General features: G+C 35.5%; 3 protein-coding genes across 4 annotated transcripts; 2 read left to right on the forward strand and 1 right to left on the reverse strand.

The window, feature by feature from the left end:
* Positions 1-14: 14 nt before the first annotated feature.
* LOC129451867 (uncharacterized) lies at positions 15-7,416 on the reverse strand. The gene is made up of 14 exons (XM_055215340.2): positions 7,225-7,416; positions 7,068-7,124; positions 5,774-5,900; positions 4,712-4,801; positions 4,419-4,606; positions 3,906-3,948; positions 3,730-3,829; positions 2,878-3,013; positions 2,754-2,806; positions 2,506-2,678; positions 2,247-2,379; positions 2,120-2,161; positions 2,003-2,033; positions 15-408 (listed from the first exon to the last, which is right to left on the reverse strand). Exons 1-14 carry the CDS (start codon positions 7,271-7,273, stop codon positions 263-265), a joined length of 1,368 nt encoding a protein of 455 aa, XP_055071315.2. The 5' UTR covers positions 7,274-7,416; the 3' UTR covers positions 15-262.
* A 542-nt stretch (positions 7,417-7,958) lies between these two features.
* tmem169b (transmembrane protein 169b) lies at positions 7,959-10,509 on the forward strand. Its single transcript, XM_055216486.2, has 3 exons — positions 7,959-8,122; positions 9,112-9,403; positions 9,741-10,509. The coding sequence occupies exons 2-3, from the start codon at positions 9,148-9,150 to the stop codon at positions 10,355-10,357; spliced, it is 873 nt and encodes a 290-aa protein (XP_055072461.2). The 5' UTR covers positions 7,959-8,122; positions 9,112-9,147; the 3' UTR covers positions 10,358-10,509.
* A 1,704-nt stretch (positions 10,510-12,213) lies between these two features.
* Positions 12,214-25,721, forward strand: xrcc5 (X-ray repair complementing defective repair in Chinese hamster cells 5). Of its 2 annotated transcripts, XR_012358152.1 has the most exons (22): positions 12,214-12,299; positions 12,904-13,017; positions 13,186-13,369; positions 13,464-13,512; positions 13,589-13,711; positions 14,152-14,331; positions 14,413-14,527; positions 14,611-14,749; positions 14,862-14,974; positions 15,137-15,199; positions 15,288-15,425; positions 15,508-15,598; positions 18,545-18,675; positions 18,766-18,962; positions 20,217-20,304; positions 20,674-20,743; positions 22,547-22,656; positions 24,972-25,068; positions 25,146-25,213; positions 25,321-25,392; positions 25,514-25,600; positions 25,663-25,721. XR_012358152.1 is itself a non-coding variant. In XM_055215846.2 (21 exons), exons 1-21 carry the CDS (start codon positions 12,282-12,284, stop codon positions 25,526-25,528), a joined length of 2,175 nt encoding a protein of 724 aa, XP_055071821.2. In that variant the 5' UTR covers positions 12,214-12,281; the 3' UTR covers positions 25,529-25,721. The 2 variants fall into 2 exon arrangements, 1 of the variants encoding a protein (XP_055071821.2); XM_055215846.2 differs by having other exon boundaries at positions 25,514-25,721.
* The last annotated feature ends 171 nt before the right edge of the window (positions 25,722-25,892 follow it).

A 25,892-nucleotide genomic window follows, 5' to 3' on the forward strand; every position in this document is an offset into this window, starting at 1 on the left:
GAATTGAAATTGGATGTTTTTGAAATCTTTCTGTATTAGCAGTACTAGATATACAAACATTTAATATAACATTTAACATTATTTTTTAACATAACATTTAACTAAATGTTGCTCTTTAGTTTTCTCTGTAACACTGTAAATAAGTTATTATTCCTGAAACAAACAAACTCTACCAAGAAACTACCAGAATCATTAACTTACACATAAAGTCTAACAGACAAATCAAATGATTTCTAACGAACAGAGATTTATAGTTACGTGGTTATAATTTTCCAAAGCTGAATGTGAATGGAAATGAATCATCAGGTCCTGTAGTCGGCTGTGTTGAGGAGCTCTGCTGTGTGTTATCATTGCTGAATGAAAATGAAAACTCTTCCTGTCGACTCTCGCCTTCATCGAACAAGAAACCTTTCATTTAAACACACAGTGTTACATTTCATTACAATATCATTTATTCATGTTTACATTATTATTTATTTATTCCTTTGATTCTGTTATGTGGACAGGAGTGCCACATGGATAACTATTTAGTGCTGGGCAAAGATTAATCGCGATTAATCGTATACAAAATAAAAGTCATTTTTAACATAATATACAAGTGTGTTCTGTGTGTAATTATTATGTATATAGAAACACACACACACACGCGCACGCACGCACACACGCACACACACGCACGCACACACACACACGTACACACACACACACACACACACGTACACACACACGTACACACACACGTACACACACAGACACACATAAGTATTTAAGAAACATGTACATGTGTATATATATATATATATATATATATATATATATATATATATATATATATATTTATATTTTTATATATTCTATATTATATATAATTTTTTTAAGATATATATAAATAAATAAAAATTGTGTGCGTGCGTGCGTGTGTGTGTGTGTTTAAATATACATAATAATTACACACACACATTAATATGCAAAAATTAACTTTTATTTTGTACGCGATTAATCTTTCCCCAGCATTACTATTTCTGTAGTTCAAACCCAGAAGTTAGTGAGACGCTTGTTACTTTACCATTAATTTTTCCCATGGACAAAAAAATAAGCTCTATGTTTAACAAGTTACATGCGTTTTGTTCAACAGATCATCTTCACAGATGAATTTTAAAATGCGTTTACTAGAAATTAAAAGCTAAGCTTAGGCTACCAGTGAACTACACCACAGTCTCCAACAAATCCCGACATCACCAGCTTCTGACAGCTCTTTCAAACTTGATTAAACTCCTTTAAAAACATGTTCTTGATAAGGAAATACTCTGTGGATGAATCATTGTTGGGAATTGTGCCCATGTTGCATTGTTTATGAGACCTTTATTCATGATCTACAGGGTTCCCACAGGTCATGGAATGTCTGGAATATCATGGGATTTTAAATGATCCATTCCAGACATTGGAAGTCAGGAATCTGTTTTTATCCAAGTCATGGAACATCAGGAATTTTGTTTGTTGCTTTAAATTTAGTTTTTTTATTTATACCGTTTCCGGGTCCAAGTCTATGCTGTTTTCTAGTGAGACTACAATCTAAAGAGCTGTTTATTGGCACTGTTTATTCATTTCACACATTTAAGCTACATTTTTATAAGCTCATGGTGTACACTACATTATCCAGGCTCACGCCATCCTAGACAAAGGTCATGGAAATTCAGCTTTTTAGTCAGCGTGAAAGGTCAGGGAATTTGACATTTGGCTAAGACTGGGAACCATGCATGTAGCAACTTGTTAGCAACCGCCCTTTTAAAGACACGTTAAAGCTTTGAAAAGTTACAAGGGGGGGTATCACTGCTGTGTTTTATTTCGTAGAAAAGTGTTAACTCAATATCTTATTTAAGTAGTTCAAATAAAACCCCATTGACTTTGGGACGATGGAACTGGAAGTGCTAAAATGCTAGCTCACTACTGGGTTTTGCCTACAAAAATACCTTGCGGCACTTTATTTACTTATAAACTTTACCTGAGAACTTTGGTCCAGATCCTGGTGACTTCTGTTACCAGAAACGACACATTCAGATATCAAACACTTAAATCCCATCACATAGCCGCCATTAAACAAAATGATCTTCACGCATACCTTGTCGCTGAAGTAGGAGCTTGTAAATGTAAATGGTGAGGCCTACAAAACAAAAAAAAGCAAAATAAAACGACTGATCCGTCTACAATATTATTTTATCAATAAATCTCTAGTGTTTGAGGTTGACCTCTTCTGTTGAGCCCATGCCAAAATCACAGCCCAGTCTTGGAGTGTTCGGAGCAGAAATCGCAGCGAAAACAAAAGCAGGTGATTTGGATTCGGAGATATCAGGTTGTTCAGGTGAGCAGTAGGGACTGTTACTGTTAACAGATTCAATAATGATTAGTTTAGGTTGACACCAAAATATGGCAGAATGTTAAATGTAATCTAGGTTGTGAATGTTGTTCAATGATTGATTTTAATCTATAGACGTGAAGGTTTTATACTTTATGGAGAAGGTTGGGGTTGTCAGCAGAGCTTTCATTCTGGCTGGTGAAGGAGGTGGACAGATGACTCCCTTACTAGCTGTTTCCTCCAGAGCGCCCACTTTGGTCTTCCCTACATCCTCTTCATCATTCCCTTCTAATGTCTCCACACATGAACTCTTCATATTCTCCTCCTGCAGAAAATCATTCACACTGATATCATAAGAACATGATGAAAAATTAAAACCGATGTGGTCTGGTTGTTTTACCGGCTCATTTCCCTTCTCTGATTGTTTCTGAACGCCTTCTTGATTGATTTGATCTAAAATGAAAGAATAAAATTGTTATATTAAAGTAACTCTCTGGAATACTGACATCCTGATTATTTATTACCTTCTACGCTGTCTGACTTTGGCCATGAGGTGTAGTTAAACATCTCAGTGTCGGATTCACTCATGTCTTGTCGATCTTTCTCTTCAGAAAATTCTGCGACAATCATTCCACGATCATCTGTTTCTTCTGTAGGCCTCTAAAAGTTAACAATTCAAAATGACATTTACTGTAAACTGTATTTATTGACATTTGACAGAATGAGACAGTTTTACATGTCCATTTACAACCCTAGGATTTGTCCCCAGAAGTACAAGAGCCATTATTACCTTATTTGAAAGGGTAATGAATAATAATGTTGAGCTCTGCTCTGATTGGCTGGTTTACATTAGATGGACAAAACAATCATGTTTGAGGCTCACGATATGAAATTACCATGTACAGGGCTCGTATTATTCATCTATGCCTGCCTACTTAAACACAGTTTTATGGCACCTTTAAACATGACAATCTGTATTTTGCATTAGCTTACTGACAAAACGTAAAATGCTCAATCATTTATAATTGACTTTGGATAAAAGCATCTTCCAAAAAACACAAATGGGTTAAATGGAGTTCAGAGGATTATAGTCTTCTTGGTCAAAAGCTGACACAATATACAAAGGGTATTTATGAATAACAGGCATTTCCAGTTCTGTGAACCTTCATAATATGAATATACATTCTGTCTGACTACAGTAAGTTAAAGATGATATAAACCCTAACCCCAACGCAAAGGTCATAGGTTTGATGAAAAAAATATAGACTGTATGCATTGTAAGTTGATTTGGATAAAAGTGTCTGCAAAGTACATGTAAATGATTTCACCTAAAGGCTAAAGAGGCAAAATAGTGAAGTGGATAAAAGCAGAATTACCTGCATTTCAGGGTCTTGGTGACAATCCAGTTCCCCCAATGACTCATTATTGTCAGTTTGTAAGGTTTCAGATTCTGGACACTTACTATTGCTGTGGTTACTTCAGAAAAAAAAACTGAAATAAGGAGAATGTGAGTAATCTCTGGTAAACGAAACCTAATGTAATGATAAAATACCTGTCAGCACCATCAGAAGTAGAGACAATAGGGTCATTCACACCTACAAAAAAAAAACAAGCAAACAAATCAAGGGTAAGAAAAAAATCTTGAAATAAGTCTTAGAAGATTTTTCTTAGACACTTAATTCAAGACGAGAAAAAATTCACTTAAGCACAAATTCACTTAAATTTTATATCTTTGGTCTAAAAACAATTTTCTCATCAAGAAAATTAATCTTAATTCAAGTTAATTTTAATATTTGTACTAAAAACAAGACAAAATTACTAAGTAAGAAAGTCATTTTTTTTTGCAGTGCATTTTTCATGAATATTATGTTATTTGCTTAAATAGATCAAACCTGACAGATGTGGTCACTAGAAACTGCCACTGTATTGAAAATCTTCAACACGACTAAAACACCACACCACGTGAGTTTGGATAAATGTGAGATAAATAATGTGAAAATATAGATTTTACTAGTCTTTAAAAAGTTTATATAAAGATAGCAGGATAGTTTGGTGATCAGATTACCGAGTGCAGCTGTTAGCTCTCTCTCTTTCTCCACTATTTGGCTCTCAGTTTCCCTGATTCTCTTCTCGATCTTTTCATTCTCTGCTTGAATCTGAAGTAGTTTCTGAGCCTCTGGGTTAAGACAGTAACTGTCCTTATACTGCTGAAACACATCCCTGTAGCTCTCCATTCTCTCCTGGAATATTTTCCTTTAGTGTTGAATGGCAAATGTATTATTAAAAGAGATTAGAGATTTGGTGTATTACTGTAATATTAATAATTGTGTCTTCATATTGTCTTTAAATTTGACCCACATGTCTTGATTATAGCTGTCCTGTCTCTTCTCCAGCTCAGATTCCAGTGTCTTCTCATATTGAAGCATGAGATTTCCTGTTTGCTGGAGACTGATACATAAAATGAAATATAATGATATCAAAACACTTAAATTTCAATGTAAGAGATAATGTACAGTATAGGCAGCAGGTTGTTATGGCAGAAATAAGCTTATTAAGGCCATATCAACTTGATCACGCTGTCAGGGCTTATTTCTGCGATAACAACCAGCTGACTGTACATTATCCCATTTATTACACGGCTATTTACCTCATAAATAAGGTGAGGAACATTAAAAATATTGATTTTAAATATTTTATTTGCTTATTTTTAATTAATGCAGACCTTATGCGAGGAAACCTTGTTTACTTTCGGTTTTAATATAAGACAAGACATTCAAATGTCACAAACACATTTTTTGGTTTAATCATTTGTAAATATAATTAGTTTCGTTTAGTTTAGTTTATTTATTTATAAAGCACACAAATTACAGCGTGGCGCTGTCCAAGGTGCTGTATAAAAGCAATTTTAAGAATTTCATCATCAATACATTTTAAGAAAAGAATATCAGTAACAAATATAAATAAAACTACATGTATAATTTAAAATTATGAAATGTTAAACATAATATGTAAAAGATAACACTGCACTAAAAGAGGTTTCAAGAGGAGGATGTTTAATAACATATAATGTCATACATGCACTCTAAAAATTGCTGGGTTGTTTTGAACCCAGGGCTGGGTCACTATTGGACAGAACACACTGCCGGGTTAAAATGACCCAACTGCCTGGGTTGTTTTAACCCAATTGCTGGGTTATTGTCAATCAACCATCTTGAAACAACCCAGCCCTAGGTTAAAAACAACCCAGCATTTTTTAGAGTGTGTTATTAAAATACATATTTATATTGAATTTTTGTGTTTGTTATCTGGGAATAACATACCATGTTGTGACTGGCCAATCAGAATCAAGCATTTTAGAGCGCCGTGTAATAAATGTTGTTTTGTGTTATATGTTGTGTTAAGCCTCACGCTTTGACTTACTTTTTCGTGTTTTCTTTGATGAACTTTACAGTGTCCTGTTTCTGATTAATTTCTTCATCGAGTTTTTTGATGGTCTTCTGGGTTGTGTCAATATAATCTTTCTTCTCCTGAATGCTGGACTCTAAAACTAAACACACACCAGATAAACAACAAACAGGCTGATTCATTCACTCATGCTTGCTGTGAATGTTTTTTACATTTGTGAAACATGTGCTCTTTAAAACACAAGTTAAAACACAGTTAAAGCAGTGGTTCTCAAACGTTTTTAGGGAGGGCCCCCCTTGTGTACGGTCCATTCCTTTGCAGCCCCCCCCCCAAGAAAAAAACAGTTCTAAAATGTAACATTTTAATTAAACAAATCATATTAAATTATACAAAAGTAGTGTTGTTGGTTAGTAGGCTTAATTTTTGGTTTAATTACAATAAAACTGGGGCCCCCCTGGCACCATCACGCGGACCCCAGTTTCAGAACCACTGAGTTAAAGTGTGCTTTTTTCCTAATGCTCTTTTGCAATTTAACATACCCTAAAATAAATAGAGTGTTCATATCAGGTGTTTTTTAGATTCATGACGCGATGATGCGCTTCTCATCCGGTGTGCAACCTCCTTAAGAGTAATTTTCTAAAATGTCATGGCCAACATGTGGGCCCAACAGGTGTTGTTACATATTTATTATTACATATCCTATAATATTGAATATAGCTTGACAAACTATATTGTTGGAAAGCTCTAAGAATGTAGTTTTAATATTTCAAGGCCATTTGAGGATAGAAATTATATAGTGATATTTTGTTAAATGTCAGTTAATCCAGAGGAATACATATGAATTATTATATATTCATAATTCTAATATCCTTTACAATAAATCTATAAATCTTCAAAAATTTTGACAAGATACATTTTGATTTATTGTAGTTTTCATATTTCAAAACTTATTTTGCATTAATAATAATGCAGTGACAGCAATTTCTTTTTATTTATTAATTTGTGATTATGCAGCTAACTGTTGACACCTAGTGGCCGTTGTTGGTAAAACCACTAAAAGTGTGACAGAAACCAAATTTTTTGTTAATTTAATTTGAAATTTGGATCATAACTAGTTGAGACTTGACCTTTTTGTTTTTTAAATATATCATCATCATATTCTTTATTCAGGACAACATTAAAATAAATGGTCCAATAATGGATAAATCAGTGCCCAGTTACAACAATAAGCAAGTTAAGAGAGCCCTCTAGGTTCGTTTAAAATAATTTATATCGCTAACTTGAGAACAGAAGCTTGGTGCTGATTTACTTTGTATTTGGTGTTTGATGTCATCCTTCCTCTGAGCAAGTTCTTGCGTTTCTATACCTAATGTGAAATCATACATAAAGAGTAAAACAAACATGTAAAATCAACAATAAATGAAAACGCATTTACAGCAACCTTAGGTAACGTTAATTAACGTTACCTAACTGAAGCAGCAGGTTGTCAAGTTGGTTTACGGTCTGCTCCTCCATTCAAACACCTGACATGAACACAAACAGTACTTAAAACACCACAAAGGCGTGTCTAGAGTCTAAAAATGTGTAAACTAAACCTTCCAATGTTGTATTTTATTGTTTTTAACGCTGAGCACAAATGCGACCGTTACTGCGGAAAGCAAGCGCGTGCACACACACACTGAGGTAAAATCGGTGACGCGCTGCGGCACTGAGTATGAGTATGACTAAAATTAAGAAACTTTTTTATTATTATTAATTACTTTAAAACTTTACAAATCAAGGCATATGATTACAACAATGAATAGCATAAGTATCGATCAGTGCAAACTCAACACTGAACAAATTATAGAAACTGTTTCAACTAAATCTTGAGTTTATTGCTTTCTCAATAAATCACAAATTTATGGTGTAATCCCGTGCAACCCGTGACATAAGACTTTTCATTCGTGCCATTTTCATATGTATATTCCACATATAATAACTTTTTATTTAAAAAATGTATTAAATTAAAAGGAGCATATCACGGTGTCAACCTAAAAATATTCATTAAAAAAAAAACTTTTATATCTAAACATTTATAAAGGAGACCTTCCAATTCGTATATATAAATTATTGTGCATGTAAAAGTGGCCAAAAATGTGTACTCGTTGAATTTTATTTGTTATTATCCCTTATGTGAGTGAAGGACTTTTAACTTATTCTCTTCTGATTGGACGGCACAGAGTTCCAGATTTAATGGGCGGGGCTTGTTTTCATTGTGGCCCGAGCGCATCTGTATGGCGGATGCTGTTTGTTTGCACATCAAATAAAACAAAACACTTAATGCCACGCGTGTTCACAGTTTTACAGTTGTGCATCTGTCGGGTAAGACTGCTATGTTTATGAGTTCATCACGAGCTTTTCATCTGTTTTTCTCATTGTAGATGCATGATCTAGGGTGTGTTAAAAGTCGATCAGCTGACAGGCGACAACAGATTAAAATAATTTAAAATAAAGAATTATCATAGTATATTTTAAAATGAAGGCTTTTAATGTATAATAACATGCTTTAAAACACCATCTTTTGATCGGCTGCAGTACTTTGGTGTTGCCTGGTTGGCTTTGTTTGTTTCTGTGACAGACGGAAGGGTGACAGATGTGTATTTGAATAAACTGTAGACAGCAGTATCATCCAAAGATGATGGATGATGTTATTTATCTTTGATGTGAATTCTTTCAAAGCTGTTTATAAAGTATTTTAGTGTGGAAGCTGCTTAAAGGTGAAATTTCACAAGAGTTTAAAAAAATGTAAAATAAATCTTTGGTGCCCCCCTGACGTATGTGAAGTTTTTGCTGAAAATATGATATAGATAATTTATTACAACATGTTAAAATGGACACTTTGTAGGTGTGAGCGCAGATGTGCTGTTTTGGGTGTGTCCTTTAAAATGCAAATGAGCTGATCTCTGCACTAAATGGCAGTGCTGTGGTTGGATAGTGCAGAATAAGGGGTGGTGTTATTATAATAAGATCCCCTTCTGGCATCACAAGGGGAGACAAATTTCAATTAGCTATTTTTCACATGCTTGCAGAGAACAGTTTAAAAAAAACTAAGTTACTGGGCTGATCTTTTTCACATTTTCTAGGTTGATAGAAGCACTGGGGACCCAATCATAGCACTTAAACATGAAAAAAGTCAGTTTTTTATGAAATGTGCTCTTTAACAAATACAACATTATGTAAAGTAGAACTGAATGAGTATGTGACCTGAAATTTTTAAACGGTGGTGTAAATATTTTATATCCATAGCACATCTGCTTGCTCAATTACCAAAAGTTTTCTAGACTGACCTAAGTTTTTCCTCATCCACAAAGCTTGCAAGATTCTGACCTGTAGCTGTACAGTGAAGCATGGAGCAGGTGGACCAGCTCAGACCGGAGAGCCCTCAGTTAGAGTCTGAAAGATCTCAGGGACACGGCAATGAAGGAAACTCTGGCACCGGCACAAGAAGAAAGAGGAGAAAGCGTGAACCTCGGCCAGAGTCTATCATCGTCTACCGCTGTGATACAGAGAGTGCAGGTGGAGAAGAGCGTGATGGAGATATGGAGGGTGCTGAGAGGTCCACTGAAGAAGGAGACACATTTCTGAACAACCCCAGCAGTGAAGGTAAATCGATTCAAATCGTTTTAAAGTGTTGGGTAATATAAACCAACATACAAACAAAATATTTCATAACTTTCTGTCGAAAGTCTTTCAAATTATACAAATTGAAAATGGAGAGTTTTGTGACACTCTCTGGATGTCAGATGTTTGTGCATCCACTAAAATTCACACTATTATTTACTTATAAATAAAATGAGGTCTAGCATTTTTTGTTTGGAGATGCTGCTAGATTTGATGTTCAGTATAATTGTTAGTTTTTCATTACAGATGTGTTTGGTGATGAGTGACACGTTTCTCAAGCTGTCAAATGTTTTTTTTATGAAATGTTCCCACCTCACAGGTTGGAATCTACCTCCAGATAGCCGCTACGTGACACTGACAGGGACGATCACACGAGGAAAGAAGAAAGGTCAGATGGTAGACATTCACATGACGCTGACGGAGAAAGAGCTGCAGGAGATGGCGAGGTCGAAAGAGCGTCTGGATGCTGAATGTGAGGACAGAGAGGGATCGAGACGCCGGTGTGTTTTTGGGATTTCTCAAGGTCCCCACGTTGTCCTTTGGAGTCTGTCTTGTGCTCCGGTAGTTTTCGTCCTTTCCTTCATCACCTCTTTCTACTATGGAACTCTCACTTGGTATAACATTTTTCTCGTGTACAATGAGGAACGGACATTCTGCCACAAAGTCACCATTTGCCCCTTCCTCATCATCTTCTACCCCGTGCTCATCGTGGCAGTGTCGCTGTCTCTGGGTCTGTATTCGGCCGTGGCGCAGGTGTCCTGGGCGTTTAGCGAATGGTGGCTTTCAGTCAGGGACCTGGAGAAGGGTTTCTGCGGTTGGGCTTGTGGGAAGCTCGGATTAGAGGACTGCTCACCGTACAGTATTGTAGAGCTGCTAGATTCGGACACCATCTCTGGGACATTGCAAAGAAAAAATTTACAAACGTCATCGGTGTGAATAAATGAATTAAGATGGCAGAGATCTGCAGTGTAAACCAGTTTAATTTTGTTTTTAAACCCAGTGAGCAATTTAGTACACACTCAGCAATGTTGGGTTCCCAACAAGGAGGATTGTTTTAAATGTTACGTGGCAGCCTTTTGCCATCTTTTTCTCTTAATTTGGCTAAATTATTAGGCAGCATCACAGGCATCCCAAACCTCAAATGGTTCTGAATGAAGCCAGAAAGTTTGTTCATAAAACTTTAAAAACAGGATTTTGTCAAATATCATATTAACCCAAATATATCACAGTATCCTAACCAGCCTGATCTAATGGGAATTTATACGTATTTTATGAGTTGGCGAATTTGTAAGAAGTGAAATATGTTTGATTATTATAAAATAATTATTATAAAATAAAATAAGGTCACAGGGGTGAAAGCAAATCATACAAGAACGAATAAGCTAGCTCATAAAATAATAGATTTTGTTGTCCTAACCAACACAATTTTAAAAAGTGCTTAACTTGTCTAACTATCTGCAGTGAGAGTTAAAATGCAGTATGACGCCTCATAATCAGTTTACTGTACACTTATGTATTACACTGCTCATTTTATTGTTTTATGCCTGTTTAAACACACTGTATAAGTAAACTTTTTTTGTTTGTGTTATTTTGTTTTACTTATTTAGTCTTTTGCTTGTTAACAACCTATTTTAACCATGTTTGTTTTCCAAAGATTTGGCATATTTACATTTAAGATTTTGATTTATACATTTAAAATATTTATTCTTTGCTGTTTATTTGTATTTATTCTAATAATCTTGTGTTTATGGAGGCATTACCCTAAATCAGGAGGAGTTAAGAACAGAAATGCTCTTAAAAAGCTTTTTATACCCTTCTGTAAAATAAAGCCATATGTATATTACAAATAAACTGACACTTTGTGTGGTGTGAGAAATCTAAACTCTTAAAGTGTCTGTGTGTTGTGGTATCTGTGGTTTATGAGAACACAAATATTTGTAATGACATACTGTGTATGACAACATAAACTTCTTGTGTCCTCACATGTGGAGATAAATAATCTTAAGATAGTTTTTGATGACTTCAGGGTTGTTTGTCATTGACTTAAGATTCTTCAGTCCTTGTTTTTTTTAAGCCTTTATCATCATGCAGTGATGCTCATAAGATATAATGAAAGTATTGCTAAATAATTTCACAGATGACTGCTAACTTTCTCAAATAAAACCTTTTGTAGGCTCAATAGAAAAATGGGACAGGAAATAATTTTAGAGGAAAAGAGAAACTGGCCATGACCTCGACCTGGGTTTCAAACTTATGTTACCTGTAACACGTCCTGGTACTGCCCACAAGACTGGTAATAGGGATAGTTATTACTCATGCATTACTGGTGGCAAAACTATGGCACCACTGATTTATTTTAAGATACGTCAAAATCAGGCAAGCTGTTTTCAGTCAAGAAAACACAAACTGATGAACACAAAAGAAAATATTTTGATAAATGATGGTAAGCACACAGCTGATTGTAACCATTGACTTCCATAAGAAAAACAAATGCAATGGAGTTCAATGGATACCGTCAACATTGTGCGTGCTTGCCATCATTTATAGAAGTATCTTTATCATCATTTAATCACAATAGTTCCATAAAATTTGTTTTCCTACTATGAAAATAAATGGTTACCATCAACTGTGTACTTATCATTTATCAAAATATCTTCTTTTGTGTTCATCAGAAAAAAATAAATTCATACAGGTTTAGAACAACATGAGGGTGAGTATATAATGAAAGAAATTTTATTTTTGGCTGAACTATTCCTTTAAGTCGAGCACATCTTTTCTGTAACGTTAACTATGGGGCGGAACTTTGTTGCTTGTCAGTTGTTCGCCCGGATCAATAACAGTGAGACACCAGTCAGTAGGGATGGCGCGCGCATCGAAGGTAAAATAATGATACTTCATTATAAACATTGATTGCGATAATTAGATTATTTTATCTGAATGACGAATCCGTGATTAAAGCCACACGTCTGTTTATAATTGTAGTTCATGGGTTAAACTGACGGTCTGGTTTGTAGATCGTTTCATAAATACGTATAATAAAGTTTTGAAATTTTCATTCAAAGGTCTATTCATTATTTGTAAGTTACTCGCAACCGAGTTGTTTCAGTCCCGTTTGCGTTTCTTTGTCTTGTTTATTTTTTCAGCAACACAAAATCAGAAGTGCTTAAATCTATAGCAGTTTACAGTGGACATGTATGAACATGCTCTCTCGAGATCTATGAAATAAGTTCATATAAACTGTGCATTATATTGTAAATCATATGAAGGCATGTAAACCAGATTAAAATTATGGTTCTCAAAAAGTCTCACATTTAATTTAAATTAAAACGATTTAAAACCAATAAAGCACACAATATGTAATGTATGGTCAAGCTGTATGCAGCGTTAATCTTACATTACATTTACTCCTTCAACTTTTCATTTTGTGTTTCAATGTCTGTTTTAAATCATTTTTTAATCATAAGTTTGTGTTTGTTTTTTAGTCAGCATTGGTACTGTGCATGGATGTGGGTTTCTCCATGAGCAACTCAGAACCTGGCCAGGAACCGCCCTTCGAACAGGCCAAAAAAGTCATCCAAAAATTTGTCCAGCGACAGGTTTGTATTATGATTATCGTCTCTGTTTATTTATTATATCTGCTGTCTGTAATAATAATAACATCATGATTTACATTCTGTCTGTCTGTAATAATAACATCATGATGATTTACATTCTGTCTGTCTGTAATAATAACATCATGATGATTTACATTCTGTCTGTTGTAGGTGTTTGATGAGAATAAGGATGAAGTGGCTCTGGTGCTGTTTGGTACTGATGAAACCAAGAACCGTCTGGCTAAAGATGGTCAGTATCAGAACATCACTGTCCATCGACAACTGATGATGCCTGATTTTGAGCTGCTGGAGGAGATTCAGAATGAACTTCAGCCTGGTGGCCAACAAGCAGATTGTATCCTTGATTAACTTTATTATTTTATTTAATGATATAAGTAACATTTTGTGTTGTATTCGTTTCTATTGAAGCCCTTGACTTCATTCATCAGGGCTTGATGCTCTTGTTGTTTGCATGGATCTCCTGCAGAACGAAACCATGTGAGTATTCTTGCTATGATTGATCTGCTCTTCAGAAGACTTTCTGATGTCACAACACTTACAATTTGTTGTTTAGGGGTAAAAAATATACACGTCTGAACATCGTGCTGTTGACGGATCTGAATGTGCAGAGCTCTGAAGACCAGCTTGATGTTATTATTAACAGTCTGAAGAAAGCAGGAATTACTCTGCAGTTTTTGTAAGTAATAATCATGTATAATATGTTGACGTAAAATAAATAATGCCTGTAACTAGGGCTGTCACAATGATTAAATAATCGTCTCATCCCGATGATTTCAGCTCACCGCAATGATTGCACATCTCTTTAAAAAACACAAGGGGGAGCTGCAGCACCTGTATAAACGAGACCGTATCAAATTACTTTTAAATATGTGTTGTGTATTAATATTTACTGCTAGGTAACCTTGCAAAATATTTAATTTAAATAATCAACAATGGGTGAAAATTATTTCACAAACACAATTTTTTTATGAGAATTAAACGTCAAAGCAATAAAACAGACAACTAATCGTCATAACAAATAGGGAATTGACCGTCAGCCAAATTTCATACTCGTTACAGCCCTACCTCTAACAGAGTTCACTGATATTTGAATTAAGTTGTGTTTAATTTGATCAGTTTGCCGTTCCCTGTGGATGAAGACGGAGGTGATGGAGGTAGGGGTGGGTCTGGGTCAGCGTCGCCTCCACCCCGCCCAGGAAAAGGCTTAAGTGGACAGCAGACCCAAGGCCTGGAAATGGTCAGAAACATCATGACCGCTCTGGATGAGGATGGTCTGGAAGAAGTTTACACTTTTAGGTCAGATTTCTTATGAATGAGTTATGATTTAAATCTAATCATGAAGGTCTGAAGGGTTATGATCAAATGGCTTTGTCACAGTGATGCTCTGGAGAAGCTGTCCATCTTTAAGTGTATCGCCCGGAGGCCGATGGCCTGGCCCTGTCAGCTCACTATCGGCAGCTCGATCACCATCCGTATCGTAGGATACAAAGCGGTGCGTTCCTGATATTTAAACCGTTCAGAAGTAATGCTCGTCGTTTCTACTCTTATGTCATGTCTGGTGCTCGTAACACACAGGTGACGGAGGAGAAGGTGAAGAAGTCATGGGCTGTGGTTGATGCTGAGAGTCACCAGAAAGATGATGTCAGGAGAGAGACGGTTTACTGCCTGAATGACGATGATGAAACTGAAGTGCAGAAGGAGGACACTATTCAAGGTGATTTAGAGGGGGTCAAAAACACACATGACCTCACACTTATCATACAGGCATGAACCCAAACCCAAATTAAAAATATTACATTTGGTATAATTTTTGCTGTTTCTTCAAGGTTACCGTTACGGCAGTGACATTGTTCCCTTTTCTAAAGTGGACGAGGACCAGATGAAATACAAATCTGATGGCAAATGTTTTTCAGTTCTTGGTTTTACTAAACAGGAGCTGGTAAGTGCTTGTCCATTAGATGGCACTCTTCTTCAAACCATGTTTCCCATCACATCACATCCCATTCAAACTCACAAAACCTGATATTATCAGGGATTTGTGTGACCATGTTTCTTCCCTTTATTATACAGTGACCATTTATTATTTTTTTGTATGATGCAGATTAATCGTCATCAGTTTATGGGAAGTCAGGTTGTTAAAGTTTTTGCGCCCAGAGATGATGAGGTAATGTTCGCTGTGACATCATACTGAAATATATCAGTGTTTATAATTTAATGTTTAAAGACATTAATGTTTTATTTGGTGTTCGCAGCATGCGGCTGTAGCTCTCTCTGCTCTGATTCGTGCACTCGATGCTCTAAAGATGGCGGCTGTAGTGCGTTACGCATATGATCGCCGTAGCAACCCTCAAGTGGGCGCGGCCTTTCCTTGCATTAAGGAAAAATATGAAGTAAGTGGCTTTTGATTGAACACATTGTTAATGTTTTATCCCCAATAAGGTTCCCATCTCTCACTTGTCGCCCTGTCTTCAGTGTCTATTGTACGTTCAGCTGCCGTATATGGAAGACCTCAGACAGTTTACGTTCCCAATGTTAGAAAGCAACAAGAAGTTTAAACCCTCAGGTGAGTCCTCAGAGAGCAAAGGCAAACATTTCTATAATATGTGTTTCTGTAACATTTGTGACCCGTGCTGACAAAATGAGTCGGAATGAGCACATTTTTTTTTCAAATGTTATATATAAGTAAATATTTTGACATTAAAAAACTTCAAAGTTCAAAACAATGTATGATTTGTTTGAGTCTGACAAAAAATGACAGAGCTACACGTGTTTGAAGTTGGCAGAGTCAGCAAAGTCAGTTTTGAGAAAAAATAAATATTTTTTAAGGTTCAAAAGCAAAATCACCACATTTATACCTTAAAACCACAGATAAAACTAATAGATTTAGCACACACAAAATCAAAAACAATATCTATAGGAACAATATATGTTCAACTTTTTTCTTTTTTATTGTTGATTGACATCGAAACAGACAGTTTTACAGGGATTTCATGCATCCTTGAAAGCCTTGAAAGTTTGTGAATCTGGGGGAAATAATTCAAGGCCCTGGGAAGTTTTTGAAAATATACATACGGGTGATTCTCACGAAACCATTGAAACACCACGGCACTAATGATTTTAGCTTTAAAATGTGTAATATAGTAACATTAAAAAGCATCAGAATTAACACAATACTGTGTTCTACCTTGCACAATGTGTGATTTCAACATAAGAATTTATAATTGTAAATTTTATCTCATTTTCTGCTGAAATTCTCATTACCGCAATGTGTCCGGCTGTGTTTGAACATGCGTTATGTTGTAATTTAATCAAATGAACACAAAAATATTAAGAAAAAAAATAAATGGATGTTTTGCTAGACTACTTTAGATGACAGAAAAAATATTTACTGAATATTCATGTATTATAATAATAATGAAGAAAAATTAGGAAAATGATGTGTCCATGCCTGATGTTCTCATCCTCCGCAACACTTTTTTAAGAACAGTTTAAGCACACATACAGAATATTAATAAAGTTTGATTTTGAGTGACCAAGCACATGGACCAGTTACTTCAAGATGGCTACCAGGTAAGATCATTTTTTACAGTTAATTTGAAATATTGTCTTGTCAGAATGCTTACACGACATTTTGATTATCATTACCGCAACAGATGCTTATTAAATGTTAATTTAATTAATAGAAGCATAATACTTTGATTTTAAATGCATGTGCAGAATCTCCAAATTATGTTCTTTCAGGTTTGTCTTGTCATTTTGAAAATATGTCAGTGTTGATGTTTTCTGACTGTTGCGGTAATGAGATTTTTTAGGACTAATTTTTTAATTATGTTACAAAAAGTGTTAAATGATAAGTAAAAGTTTTTAAATTAATGTTCCCATTTACTCCAGACTTTGTTTTTCAATGTCTTGTTGGAAAAAAAGTAAATTTAAGCAATTTTTACATTTTCATGCTTGACATTTTTAAAACCAAGTTTTTGTGAGAATCACCCATACATAGATACAGGTCATTGAAAGTGCTTGAAACTATTTTATGCAACAAGGGAAAAAATCCATATTATTCCCTGTGTAGTGTAGGATAATATCATAAAAATGTTTGACTTTATAAGCACACGTGCTAAACTGTTCACTTTAAATGCTTATATCTTCTGTATGTGAATGTTGATTCATACCAAAATGCTTTTTTGCATAGTTGTGTGTGACACATGAAAACGTCTCGGGTTACGTATGTAACTGTTGTTCCCTGAGAAGGGAACGAGACACTGCGTCTCCTCTGTCATACTTCCTTCATCCCTGTAACGCCGTCTTTGGCAATATTTCAGATAGCGATATACTTTCCTGGCTCCCACATCAACCTGTCTTTGTCGTTAAGCCTCATCATTGGTTGTATTTGATATACACATTCAGACGCACTTACCCCTGGAGGCGTCACCACAGTGACGTCATAACAATTTTTCTTAAAAGGTAACTCAATGTAACCTTGCTCTCACTTGAAATGTGTCCCCACATTTAGTCCTTGAATTTAAGGGTATTGGACCTGGAAAGTCCTTGAAAGGTCCTTTAATTTGAAGTTAACTAAGCTATGGGAACCCTTGTTCTGTATTGCAAGGATCTAATATAATCTATCTTACACATCAGATATTTTTCCCCAACAGTGAACCAAACATTCACTTAAGACATAACAGATTACATCTTCAGATCTGTCAGTCAGTTTTCATGTCTTATTTACTCTTTTAACATTTTTAAGTAATGGACTTTATCTTTCTTAATAACTATTTTAACATCAAGCAGTCCTGCACTGTATTTTCTAATTCCTGCATGTTTTAAAACCGAAAACCAAAATATCAGACGTGCATGTGGATGGAGACGCATCTTTGTATTAGATTAAGCATTAAGGACGGTACACCTCTCCGAAACGTACAAATAAAGATCATTTTTAAATGTTTAACGACTATCTAGAGCTTTGAGATCACTTGACTTAATGAACTTATTTTTATGAAAACCTTAATTTCGACCATTTGTACTTTCTTTTGCCTCTTGCTCAAAGGTAGATCGAGCGCATTTCGACTCATTTTGACAGCACGGGTGGGTCACAATTATATTTATCAACATCACCACATACCTACAAAAATGAAACGGTGATGTCTTTGTGATTGTAGCCAGAACACTGTAATAAGCATTATTACTATTTACAAAAGCCTAAGCGGGTCTTATTTTATATCAGATCCTGATATTAAGGCTGCTTAATTTGGTCAAAAAACAAATAAACACCTTACATTTCTGCTGCTTAGATATCAAGGTTAAATAAATCTAAAAGAAGCAACAGCTATTGTGTTTAACAGCAAACACTAAAAAATTATGTCCTTTTTGTCTACAAGTTAAGTTGTGTTTGGACAGCTTCTGCAGCCGATAGTTATTTTAAAAGACTCAAACCCACACCTCTTTAAAAATAAAGTGAAAATGAACTCAGTTTTTATTGAATTGTCTTGATCTTAACGTGTCCGTTTAGAGTCGCAGCTCTCGGCAGTGGACGGGCTAATCGACTCCATGATGCTGGTTGAGGAAGATGAAGATGGAAGTACAGTCGACCTGCTTAAAACCAACCACATTCCAAACCCACAGTTCCAGAGACTTTACCAGGTTAAAATATGAGCTGTTTCCTAGACTGAATGAAATGTATTTCAGTTGTGTGATTCAGTTGTGAAATCTGTGTTTGTCTTGTGTCTGCAGTGCCTACATCACCGCGGCGTGAGACCTGATGATCCTCTGCCACAGATTGAACCCTGGCTTCAGAGGGTTCTGGAGCGACCACAGGCCGTGTCCGCTCGCTGTCAGGCCCCGCTGCAAGACGTCAAGACAAAATTCCCTCTGAAAGAAGTGGTGAAACGGAAAGAGGCGAAGACCAGTGCAGATGTGTTTGGGGTCAGGTGAGAATGAATGAGATCCACACTTGAGACTACAGGAGGAATGTGATGTAACTGTATATACCGTGTGATGGTAGAAGTATTTATTTCACATAACCTGGTAGATATAATTGTGTAGCTATCTGCAGGCAGGACTGCTTTACTGCATTTACACATGAGAGTGATAAAGAAACATGAGGTAGGGTGAAAAGCATTTTTATTTCTTATTAGTAGATTTTAAATCTTGATTTGTGTGCATTTTCCTGAAGACAGATGTTACAAAACCAATCGATTTACTTCAGAAGACATTTAACTCTTTCCCCGCCATTGACAAGTTATCTCGTCAATTAAGAGAAAACATTTGCATAAAAAAGTGTTCCTGATGAGGTTTTATGTTCATCTGTAACTGTGGGTTTACACCAAACGCAAAGCTCTAGATTAATCGCGGGATTTAACTTCGTGTCATGCGAATTTTTCGCTCGAGTTGAATATTTTCAACTTGGGCGAAGACGCGTTTGAGGCGAATAACGTGTGTTTTCACGGCAAACACGGCGCCCATATCGCGTCATTCGCATCGCCCCACACAAGGACGCATCTGATCGCGTCTTTGCATTGACTTTCTACGTAATCTACTCGCGCAAATCGTTGAACTCACACATGGTGTAAACCCACAGAAACACAATTATCCACTAGATGGCACTTACCCAATTTATTAAAAAAACTGAAGCAAAAAAATTATTTACTAATTTTAAACTCTGTGTATGTTTTGATAATCGTTCTGAATCTGATTTCTAACAAAATACCTTCCCAAAAAATGCAATTATTTCAGCTTTTTGCTAAATTTTTTTTATTTTTTTTTTAAGAAAAATACCCATATTTAAGAGTTTATATGCACAGAAAAAAATATAGATGGGATGAAATGTTTGTTTCCCCGTTTTGTTTGTTTGTTTGTTTGAAAGCAGAGGGTCTGTTCTTTCATTTGATATATTTGTATGTTTATATATTTTTAGATGAAAATGTTCCTGGAAGGCATTTTGTGAAGCTTTTGTGAAAATCACAAAAAATGCTGGCGGGCAACTTTTCAAAAAATTTAGCTGGCGGGGAATGAGTTAATAACTGTATGGATTCGTTTTTGATGGATGGATGCATTTTTAAAATGGGGCACTATCCGATGTCATTATAAAGAGTCAGGAAGGATATTGTTTAATATAACTCTGAAAAGAGAAAGTCATTTACACATAGGATGATTTAAATACAACTTTTTATTGTTTTTGTCAGCACTGAAGAGCCCGATGCAAAAAGAGTTAAAGTCAGTGAGGAGACTGAATTTAACCTGGCAGAGATCACAGAAGGACGCGTCACATCGGTGAGACTATCATGTGCTTCATATATCACACATACAACTTTTCAAAAATGTGCATTAGTCAGATGAACAGACGTTGCATATAATTTATAAATTGATCAGTTCTGTTTCAAATCTTAATGAGATACCCGTGTTGACATTTTATGATGTAATAGTCATATGGTCAATAGTTTTATATGGTTATATCATTTTGCGGTCTTTAATGGTGCCTATGAACAGTGTACCAAAAGCGGTCACTTTCACTTTTAAGGTAAATTTCTATGTAGGGTGCAGACAACAAATTAACTCATTCGGTTTTGGGCCGCATCCATTACGTTAATTCTGTATGAAACACAAGCTATCTGTCATGATAACAGTCAGTCTGTCTTTCAGGTTGGTAGCGTGAATCCAGCGCGAGATTTCCACGCATTGATAAGACAAAAGAGCCTTCCCTTTGATCAGGGTGAGATTTCATTCTTCATCTTCATCCAATTATAGCACAAGCCAATAACAATTTAACATGTCATAAAATACATCAGAAAACTAGAGGTTGAGTGATAGTGGGTTTTACTGATACCGATAACTAGGTTGGTCCGTACTTGAAGATAACCGATTAATCGGCCGATAGTTTTTAAAATGGATACTGGATAAAACACAAACATAACACTTAAAGTAAAACAGTGGCAGAATGTATTAATAAAGTAATAAAACAACAGCACTGAACAAAAAAAATTTGCTAAATTATATAAATGTATAAATGAAAATATATTAACTATATTAATAAGTATTAAAATAAATACTCACACTGGTAACATTAAAATTACATAAATGTATGTTATATGTGTAGTCTTGTACTTTTTTTTGCTTCTGTTTAAACGTTTAATAATTATCTAATCAAAATAACAAAATATGTATTGCAGTAATGATTAAAAAACTGAAATCAGATTTGGATTTGTTAATTTAGCTGACAGCTGCATATAGACGGTTTCAGCAGTAACAACATAAACGCGAGGCTTTCATGGTCATCACGTAACTTCCAGTAAACTCTACAAAGAATAAATAACAACAAAGTCCTTTTAAAGTAGTTTATTTATATAACAAGCAAAATAAACAACATGTAGATTACATAGGAACCCAAAAGATTTGTTATTTTTGACGAGGTATTTGTTTCAGCAACTAGTCAGATTATTAAACAAACAGAAACCGGAAGTAAAGTTTGGACCACGTCACGTGCGCCTGATGAAACGGTCTATAGTTTACATTCTCACATTATTAACTATGCAGCGTAGCCGGCTAAATCATGGATAAAAGTAACCAACTGGATATAAACTAATGCAAATAGATGGTAATAATCTTCACATTAAAACATTTGTGTTGGATTTATCTGTGTGTATTTTTGTGTAACCAGGGCTCCAGACTAGCTTTTTTCACTAGGAGCACAGTGGCCCCAACTGAAAATTTTAGGGGCGCAACCAGAAAATGTAGGGGCACACACTGTAAATCAACATGCTAACCAAATATTCACATTTCTACTAAGTAATACACCGTTTTACTAATAAATACTTTGATGATAGATGCAGAAAGTACAATGTGCTGTTTTAAATTCAGTGTCACATCAAAAAAAAAGGTCAAATTTACTGGTCGCACATGTGCAACTGGATGTAAAATTCAGTGGCACACTCTCAAATTTTGTTGGCAAAATGCGACCATTTGGAAGCAGTCTGGAGCCCTGGTAACTGTTTGAGGTAGTACTGTTATTAGCGTCCTGTCAGCCTTGAAGACAAACTTAGGTTTCTGCTGTTGTTTCTCTGCTAATGCAGCATCTGTTTAGCAAATTCATTTCTTTATAATGATGTGAAGCAACAGACGCAATTCAGAAAAACTATTCGCATGGATTTTTTTGTTCCACCAATGCACTATCGGTGCCGATTAATCAGTAAAACCGATTAATTGATCTACCTCCACAGAAAACTATACAAAGACTTTATAGACCAGTCAGGAATCGGTTTGACACCAATCCATACTTGATTTTAGCATAAAGACTATGATGTGTTTCTTATTCTGTCCTTGTGAACCTGTACAGTATCATTCCGGTTGTGCATTTCATCCTCTGGTATATGTCCTGGTCTTATTGAACTTCATCTAGGATTTCAAACTCAATTTTTTTAGTAACTGATTTTAAGCCTTCAGTGAGTGTTGTTGATTCTGGATATTAGCCACAGTTTATGCTGTTGCTTTGACAATCATTGTTTCATAACCTTGACAGCGTGTCAGGAGCTGATCCGCAGGATTGAGCAGTTGCTGGGCAACAGGAGTCCAGAGTACTACATGAAAAGCATCACCTGTATCCAGGCCTTCAGGACAGAGTCCATCACGGTGAGATCTTAATTCAGCTCCACGTTCAATCAGGAATCAATTGTTTTTCTGGCGCACGGGGAGAAAGTCGCCGCTGGAGGCTGTTATATGATGAGGATGTGTTAATACAGCACATGGCTAAAGCAACGAGCTAAGAACCCAAGAGGCAAAACTTTCCATTGCAACACCGGCTCCTAGTGCCAGTCCTATGCCTCCATCATTTTGGGGTGAAGTCCAGTAGTTTCTTGCTGTCGCTATGGGATTATCAGGAGCTTGGTTAAAAAAAAATGAACGTACATCCAACCTGAATGTTGCCATTGACAACACAGAATAACGTACAATCAGTAAAGTGATCATCAAATCCTTTTATCAGTTTAATTTATGGACTTCGTCTTTATTTTTTCACAAAACCTTGTTTTATATATATATATATTTTTTTATTTTTATTTTTTTATAGTGATTAAACATCTAAAATAATATATAAATATATAGTTCCATAAAAAGGAAATGGCCACATACATAATTAAGGCTGTGCAAATATTTATTGTATTACTCTAAAAAGAACAGTAAAAGTTAGCAGAAAATAATTAAAGGCAAGATTTTACCGTCACATTGATAGTTTTTCAGTGGGCTGACAAAAAATTTTCTTTTATTCCACTTTTACTTTTCTCTTGTGTTATTGTGTGTATCTGTGCTGTTGTTTGGTTGCCATTTTCACCCAAAAATGGCGGCCGCATTTCCGAAGCACCAACTAGAGACAACATCAGAGTTTCGCCTCTTTTCTTCTATGTTCTTTTGCTGGAGTCTGAATGTTTTTAATCGCTGCCCTAGAGGGATGATGATTATAAGACTGATACTGTGACTAAAGGATTTCATGCCATCTTAATTTAATCATTATCATCATCATCAGTTCTGTATTACTCTCAATCTTTTCTTAGTGTCTGCTCAGTAATAAGACAATCTAATAGATTTACGCTGATACACCAAGAGATTATTAGGATATTGTTAAATGTTTTTGGTATTACAAACTGCATTGAAGTCAATTTTTCCAATACAGCTAACAGGACTGACTTATGGATAGGCATATTTGTTTCATATTTAAAGGGACACTCCACTTTTTTTTGAAAATAGGCTCATTTTCCAGCCCCCCTAGAGTTAAATATTAGATTTTTACCATTTTGGAATCCATTCAGCTGATCTCCGAGTCTGGCGCTAGCACTTTTAGCATAGCTTTGCATTATCCATTGAATCTGATTTGAGCATTAGCATCGTGCTCCAAAATAACCAAAGAATTTTAATATTTTTCCTATTTAAAACTTGAGTCTTCTGTTGTTACACTGTGTACTAAGACCAACAAAAAAATTAAAGATTGTGATTTTCTAGGCAGATATGGCTATGAACTATACTCTCATTGTGATGTAATAATCAAGGACTTTGCTGCCTTTACATGACTGCAGGAGGTGCAATGATATTACGCAGCAGCCGAAAATAGTCCTCTTAGTAACTTTCAATAGCAGGGGACCCTTTAATGAACAACTTGAATTAAGAACAAGAACCATTTCCGAAATTAATGATTGGCTTATTTTTTTAATCAAGTCTTTTTTTAATTGTTCAGAAAGACTCAAGTCAAGGTCAGATGAACTCAACAGTCAGTGAATTTATTAGGGATGCACCGATAGGATTTGTTTGGGCCGATGCCGATTTAAACAGACAACTTCTGGCCGATGCCGATACCGATATTAAACACTTGTATACAATACTATACAGTTCGCCTATTAGCTAGTTTATTTCTGCATCAGATTATTTTTACTGAACATGGATGGGATCTAATTAACATTCAACTGACCAAATAAGAGAGGCACAAATTAAGCTAAAACAAATATAATAAGACAGCATGACAACCTTCAAATGTGGTTTTTGCTATTCAGCATTTATTTTATTAACAACATTAACTCATTTTTTACATATAATGGATTTCTTTATGCAGTTAATTAATAAACAATCGGTATCGGCCTTTCTTGTGCTATTGCCGATGGTTTCAAATTCATCAAAAATCGGCCGATAAATATCGGCGGCCGATACATCGGTGCATCACTAGTATTTATTATTGTACATTATTTGAAAGCCATCTTATGAACAGCTATTTCATTTGTCTGCATTTAAACATCTTCATTTCATGTGGTTAGAGCAAGAGTTGTAATGCAGGTGTAAACAGGATGATGATTGATGAGATGTCTCATTATATCTGCTATCATGCATCTTGCAGCACACTGTTGAACCTGAATCTCATTAAATGCTCTTCTGTCACATCAACTAACTGTATTTTACTTCATCAGTCTGGAAACGCTGAGCTATTCAACAGTTACATGCAGTCCCTGAAGAGAAGCCTTCCCGACAGGAACCTGCAGGAATTCTGGGATCTGCTTGTTCAAGGTACAGGAACGGACCTGAACGTGGGTGATCTTATCTTTATCGTAAACGGAAATCTAAATATGTTTTTCTGTTTTCAGATGGTCTCACGCTGATCAGCAAAGATGAAGTGGACAACAGCACCTTCTCCAAACAAGATGCAAACCAGGTATCGTATAACATTACAGTTTATCTCCAGGTGTGGACATTGAAAGGCTTAATGATGGCTCTTAATATTGTTATCTTAATATTTTGTCTCGTTTTTTGCTGCTGTAGTTTCTGGCATTGGAGAAGGTGGAGGTCCAGGTGTCATCCGCGCAGGACGACACCGGTGATGTTGATGATTTGGTAAGTTTATACTGTACATCACTCATTTGTCTTTTTTGACAACTATAACTAACAGTTTGAAAAGTAAAACTTGATTTGAGAGACAAAATGTAGACTTTTAACTAATGCTTTGTTATTGCAGCTTGACATGATGTGAATCAGATCTTCAGACATCTTCATCAGGTATAATATCCTGTGTGGATCTGACGAGGATTTTCCATGAAACTCTCTGAAACAGTTAACATGATGTCTTCATGTGTTTTAGTCTGCTTGTTTAAAGTTCACCCTGTACTGAATGCTTCAATACATCATAATTAAAGCCACACATTTAACCTTTGGACCAATTATAATGTGGAGTGCGATTACTTGAATTGTGGCACAAATTGCACAAAAGTGTCTATTTTCGATTTTCTAAAGAGCACTTTCATGAATAATGGCAGAGAAATTTCAAATAAAAGAATGAAAGAACTAAAACTGCTTTCATAGTTGTTATATTTTTTAATATCAAAAGACACGAGAGG

Source organism: Misgurnus anguillicaudatus, chromosome 17, assembly GCF_027580225.2.
Source record: "Misgurnus anguillicaudatus chromosome 17, ASM2758022v2, whole genome shotgun sequence".
Classification (NCBI taxonomy): Eukaryota; Metazoa; Chordata; class Actinopteri; order Cypriniformes; family Cobitidae; genus Misgurnus; species Misgurnus anguillicaudatus.

Bases quoted from the DNA above. Each gene is read 5' to 3' on its own strand.
- LOC129451867 (XM_055215340.2), bottom strand. From the start codon at position 7,273: ATGGAGGAGCAGACCGTAAACCAACTTGACAACCTGCTGCTTCAGTTA. The intron at 4,802-5,773 runs GTAAGTCAAAGC...TTTATGTATCAG, and splicing joins ATCAAAGAAAACACGAAAAA to TCTCCAGCAAACAGGAAATC. The intron at 3,014-3,729 runs GTAATTCTGCTT...GTTAACTTTTAG, and splicing joins ACCAAGACCCTGAAATGCAG to AGGCCTACAGAAGAAACAGA.
- tmem169b (XM_055216486.2), top strand. From the start codon at position 9,148: ATGGAGCAGGTGGACCAGCTCAGACCGGAGAGCCCTCAGTTAGAGTCT. The intron at 9,404-9,740 runs GTAAATCGATTC...CCCACCTCACAG, and splicing joins GAACAACCCCAGCAGTGAAG to GTTGGAATCTACCTCCAGAT.
- xrcc5 (XM_055215846.2), top strand. The intron at 18,676-18,765 runs GTTAAAATATGA...TTGTGTCTGCAG, and splicing joins AGTTCCAGAGACTTTACCAG to TGCCTACATCACCGCGGCGT. The intron at 22,657-24,971 runs GTGAGATCTTAA...TTACTTCATCAG, and splicing joins TCAGGACAGAGTCCATCACG to TCTGGAAACGCTGAGCTATT.